General features: G+C 30.6%; 1 protein-coding gene across 6 annotated transcripts in view; it reads left to right on the top strand.

The window, feature by feature from the left end:
- LOC106472642 (sugar transporter SWEET1-like) overlaps positions 1-3,738 on the top strand; it is a 22,566-nt gene extending 18,828 nt beyond the window's left edge. For 3 of the 6 annotated variants that reach the window (XM_022401189.1, XM_013933295.2, XM_022401187.1), the window contains exons 8-10: positions 992-1,173; positions 2,892-2,931; positions 3,607-3,738. In XM_022401189.1, the coding sequence (XP_022256897.1) occupies positions 992-1,021 (30 nt within the window). In that variant the 3' untranslated portion in view covers positions 1,022-1,173; positions 2,892-2,931; positions 3,607-3,738. The remainder of the gene's footprint in view (positions 1-991; positions 1,174-2,891; positions 2,932-3,606) is intronic. The other 3 variants (XM_022401190.1, XM_022401193.1, XM_022401192.1) reach the window with 3 other exon arrangements.
- The last annotated feature ends 2,124 nt before the right edge of the window (positions 3,739-5,862 follow it).

Genomic DNA, 5,862 nt, shown 5'->3' with positions numbered 1-5,862 from the left:
GTTTTAGAGTTCTATTTTAATAAAAGTTAAAACCCAAAATAATAAAGTAAATATTTTTAAATTACTCACCTTTAAGTTTTAGAGTTCTATTTTAATAAAAGTTAAAACCCAAAATAATAAAGTAAATATTTTTAAATTACTCACCTTTAAGTTTTAGGGTTCTGTTTTAATGAAAGTTAAAACCCAAAATAATAAAGTAAATACTTTTAAATTACCCACCTTAAAGTTTTAGGGTTCTGTTTTAATAAAAGTTAAAACCCAGAATAATAAAGTAAATATTTTTAAATTACTCACTTTTAACTGATTTGATATAAGCTCTTAACAATATGATTCCATAATAGCATTTTAACTCCACATTGGTTGTTCAAAAAAGGTCGTTATTTGCACATTTATCCACAGTTACTGTTGACTTCTCAGCTTAAACAGTTTAATTAGGGCTTAGAAATTATGAACTAATACATCAGGCTATGAGAAAGTTGTTGTTGGATATAAAGGCACGCTTTGTTCACTACGAAATTGTTACACATATTTGCAGAATTATGATAAATGAATGTTGTGGGCTGATAACTGAAAAGCTTCCGGAAATTATTTTGCACTAATAAGCAAGAGGAGTGGGCAAATTATGTCGTACGATTAGGATGTAACAGATACTGAGTTTGTCACCTTAGTTTGTATATCACTCCCATATGTAGTTTTATTTGTCAGTTGTTTTCAGAAATAAAACATATTTTGTGTTGTATCATATATAACAGTTGGTTAATGTGAAGATCTCATTTTTAATCTACCCTTGTGATAAAATTGGGTCTAAGACTAATATTATCACCCGGAAAGTAGCATGTGATCATAGAATTAGCGATGAATAAGTGATATTATTTTTACAGTTTCTTCTAATTATTTACTGGATATTCTGTGATTACTAACATTATATGTTCTATCCACATGTAGAAATTTATGTCGTTATCATGCTTATCTAAATTCTTTCTTATTATAGCGTGAAAAAGATTTACCTGATGTTGCATGACTCATTTCTTTTATGGCATCTTATTTTCATACCAGTCACCATGTAAATAATGAACATAACACCATAATCATCACGCTAACCAGTAATGCTGACAGTGTTCTCCATATCTTGTCAGGTTAAGTCCATGCACAAGAGTTTGCTCCACCACATAGGTAGGTGAGATACAAAAGCACGGTCAAAACATGGTGAAAACTTCGAAATGCTCGACTTACGGTGTGGTGGAGATATTCTTTCTCTTTTTTTTTTTATAATTTTGTTTCTGGTTAACCCAATTGTAAGTTTAATTCTTCAGGTTAATTTTTTTTTTTTATATTAAATAGAGAATATTTAGCTTTTGTACCATAATTGTTCGAGATTTTATATCTAAATTATCTTGATGGTGATGGTACGTGGTCTGTCTATTTCTACTCTAACTAGTTGTTCCTAGCAACTTAAGTTGTATTCTTCAATCTTAATTAACTGTTGTTGGTAAGTCTACATTTGTATGTTTGTTGGGCTCGTATAGAGGGAATAAATACTGTTTTTTTACTAGAAAAACATCGAAAGTTGGTGCACGTGGCATTTCCTCGACAGAAGTTTAGTTTGTTGTAAAGATAGGAAATCCACTGTATACTTTAAATTAAAGTTCAGAGATACGGCTTTCGGAGTGATGATTTATTTGTTTAACTTTATAACAATATTTCGACCACTTGTGTGGTCATCATCGGGTAAACTATTGTCTATTGTAACAGTAGACGACAGTTTACCTGTTGATGACCACATAAATGGTAGAAACTTTATTATAAATCCACTAGCACAATTATAACCTAAGTTTAAGGTGGATATAACATGGATGGATATAAATTATTTAGCAAGAAATTATGTTTTAGTGAATCATTAAAATGGTGATGATGATGATGATGGTATCTGTGTAGACTGCACACTAAGGTGTAAATATCTTTGTAGACCGCATACTATAGTAGTATCCAGTTTTCACCGTTTCTGCATGATTATAAAAATTAGTCATTTGGATAGAATAAATTTCATTCCAAGAATATCATACAACCATAAAAAAAAGCATAAAGTTAAAGGAAAAAAGTGTAAAATTAAATGGAAAAAGTGTAAAGTTAAAGGGAAAAAGTATAAAGTTAAAAGGAAAAAAGGCATAAAGTTAAAGAAGAAAGCATAAAGTTAAAGAAGAAAGCATAAAGTTAAAGAAGAAAGCATAAAGTTAAAGGAAAAAAGTGGAAAATTAAAGGGAAAAAGTTTAAAGTTAAAGGAAAAAAGTGTAAAATTAAAGGGAAAAAGTGTAAAGTTAAAGGGAAAAAGTGTAAAGTTAAAAGAAAAAAGCATAAAGTTAAAAAAAAAGTGTAAGGTTAAAAGAAAAAAGCATAAAATTAAAAAAAAAAGTGTAAAGTTAAAGGAAAAAAAGTATAAAGTTAAAGGGAAAAAGTGTAAAGTTAAAAGAAAAAAGCATAAAGTTAAAAAAAAGTGTAAGGTTAAAAGAAAAAAGCATAAAATTTAAAAAAAAAGTGTAAAGTTAAAGGGGAAATAAGTTTAAAGTTAAAGTGTAATTATCTATAGCATTTTTTTTATTTGAGTCAAAGATAATGGGAAATAGATTTCCATACAGTTTGAAAATGAAAGACTGAACAGAGGAAGGTAGTTTATATATCGTGGTCGTAATAAAGTCACACGACTTCTTTGTATCAAAGAGCTAAAACCCCAACTTGTTCTACGACCTAACAGTTGTAGATATAAATATGCATTGCGAATGAAATACCGGTTTAGATCTCTGAGGTTTAAAAATCACAAGTCTTTTTAAAGTTCACCGAATTTCCTTCATGACAAAAATCTCAAACTTTTTGTTTTACTTTTCTGAAAATTTCAGTAACCACCCGAGGTTTTCTAAATGAACTAGAGAGTGTAATGTAAGTATGCTTTGTTAATTTTCTAGTAATATACTAGTGATACATTTATTAACATTGTCTAAGCAGTCTGTTTTTATATTAAGCATCTAATGTTGTAAACATAACCTCTTGAAGTTTTAAAATAATTTTTTTTAATCTCACTGCATGCTAGGTTTAACTAGTCTGCTGTTATATGAAATGTCTAGTATGATAACTATAGTTCTATGAAGCTCGTACGGAAAAACTATTCATTTGTATATTGTATTTCTCTGTAGCTTTTACAGATGTTTATGCTCTAAATCAGTGCATGAAGTGTTGAATGATAGATTAAATCAGTACGAAATAGTTTGTGATTCATTTATTATAAATCGGCAGGAAATACGAGTTATACATCATACAGAAATGTAAAATAATTTGAGTCATACATGGTTAGTATCAAATAATTTAACCACATGTATTGAAGGTTCATGAATCACTTTCTTTCTGAGTGGTGTTTTCATTTTATGTCTTCAATATAATATAATATATATATATATTAGTATTTTAATTTATGTCTTTAATATATATATATATATATATATATTAGTGTTTTATTTCTTAATATAATATAATATATATATATATTAGTGTTTAATTTATTTCATTAATATATATATATATATATTTTTTTTATTATTATTATATTTTTTTAATCAGAAACTTGGATGCTCGGCTTTCCTGTGAAATTTTTCTCCGTACACGTGTGCCATTATATTAGGGATTTTTTTTCAGTATGTACCAAAGTATTTTACATTCCACTGCAAATAAAAGTGAAAATGTGTTTTTCAAGATGTGTCCTTTTTTTTCTTATATACTATCAACTGTGTCAGTTGTATAAACACAACAGTTTCTACATTTACACTTACTATAAACATTCAATATGCTCCATTTCAAGATGCAGAAAAAAAAATCAGTTATTAAAACCTGTATGGCGAAGTGTACTCTGTTAAAAGAGGTGTAACAAGCTTTCAGATATTCATAGTTTTTTTTTTTTTTTTTTACACTTTAACATCAAGAGTAACTGTGGAGTTTCTTTACACAGCGCTACTCTGGTGGTCATATATACGTGTTAAGAAATGAATTGGTAGTTTTCGGGGGGTGGGATGGTGGACCTCTACATCTAAAACTCACTTGGGTGTGCAACATTCTTTTTGAGAACCTGACTGTATTGTTGAAAGGTGAAAGGTTAATCATGGTCAAATTTTTTACATTGAGTGTTTTAACTCACAGTATGACTGGACACATGGTCCATACTGGTAGTGAGTGGTCATAACTATCAGATATTTTTTGGTCTGATATATGTTTTACTTGGAATGTTATTTTTGGAGATAAATACAGAATTAAAATGATATCAAGGCAGCTTATCACTAACCAGATGGCTAAATTAGAGCAACTGATTAGAACAACACAAAATGTTTGAAAACAATAAAGATAACACAAGTCAGTGTAATTCATGTACATTTTTTTGTTAAATAAACTTACAATACTTAATTCAGAACAGACTGAGAAAAATTATGAGAGGTAATAGATTTCCTTTGCCTTGTAGAATGGTAAAATTTATCAGTTAATCTACAGACTGGTGTGGTCTCGTGGTTACCATGCAGGATATCAGGTCGAAAGGTCCAGGGTTCGAACCACGAAATGCTGTTGAATATGCTCTGTATTTCCAGCTTATGTGGATAAGCTGGTCAAGGATATGAAAAGGAATTCCTTCAGTTGGCACTTTTTTTCACAACACAGGTAAGTTGGTCATGGATATGAAAAGGAATTCCTTCAGTTGGCACTTTTTTCACAACACAGGTAAGTTGGTCATGGATATGAAAAGGAATTCTTTCAGTTGACACTTTTTTTCACAACACGTGTAAATTGGTCAAGGATATGAAAAGGAATTCCTTCAGTTGGCACTTTTTTCACAACACGGGTAAGTTGGTCAAGGATATAAAAAGGAATTCCTTCAGTTGGCACTTTTTCACAACACAGGTAAGTTGGTCAAGGATATGAAAAGGAATTCCTTCAGTTGGCACTTTTTTTCACAACACGGGTAAGTTGGTCAAGGATATGAAAAAGGAATTCCTTCAGTTGGCACTTTTTTCACAACACAGGTAAGTTGGTCAAGGATATAAAAAGGAATTCCTTCAGTTGGCACTTTTTTCACAACACAGGCTTGCATTAAGCTACTAATAATTGACGACATTCATCCCAGGAGAACCATTAGCACACTTATTAAAATCAAATTTTTCATCTATTAAGGTATGTGTAGATAATATGCAAGTGCTCCTTATTGGAGCAATCCTGCTTGTGTCGGTTGTTTATCACATCATCCTTTAATATACAATAATTTCATATAATTAAAATTTATACCAGGTTGTCAACTAGTTCAAATTACTCCCTTCAAGACTGATACGTCTTATTCTGTGTTCTGTAGGAAACTACTTTTTGTCATGATAGCCTTTCTGTTTTACATTTTCTCCATTACACAGTACTTCTTTACGTACCCAAAGCATCCTAAAGCTGTTTTCTGGATCAATAGATCCAATACTAGCACCTGTATAACGTTCATCGTGAAGTTGTGTTCTATACCAATAGATCCAATACTAGCACCAGTATAACGTTCATCGTGAAGCTGTGTTCTATACCAATAGATCCAATACTAGCACCTGTATACTGATTATCCTGAAGCTGTGTTCTATACCAATAGACCCAATACTAGCACCTGTATAACGTTTATCCTGAAGCTGTGTTCTATACCAATAGACCCAATACTAGCACCTGTATAACGTTCATCCTGAAGCTGTGTTCTATACCAATAGACCCAATACTAGCACCTGTATAACGTTCATCCTGAAGCTGTGTTCTATACCAATAGATCCAATACTAGCACCTGTATAACGTTCAACCTGAAGCTGTGTTCTA

This window comes from Limulus polyphemus, unplaced genomic scaffold (genome assembly GCF_000517525.1).
Source record: "Limulus polyphemus unplaced genomic scaffold, Limulus_polyphemus-2.1.2 Scaffold5482, whole genome shotgun sequence".
Taxonomy (NCBI): Eukaryota; Metazoa; Arthropoda; class Merostomata; order Xiphosura; family Limulidae; genus Limulus; species Limulus polyphemus.
The sequence above is the reverse complement of the archived record's forward strand: the minus strand, read 5'-3'. Positions and strand labels throughout refer to the sequence as shown.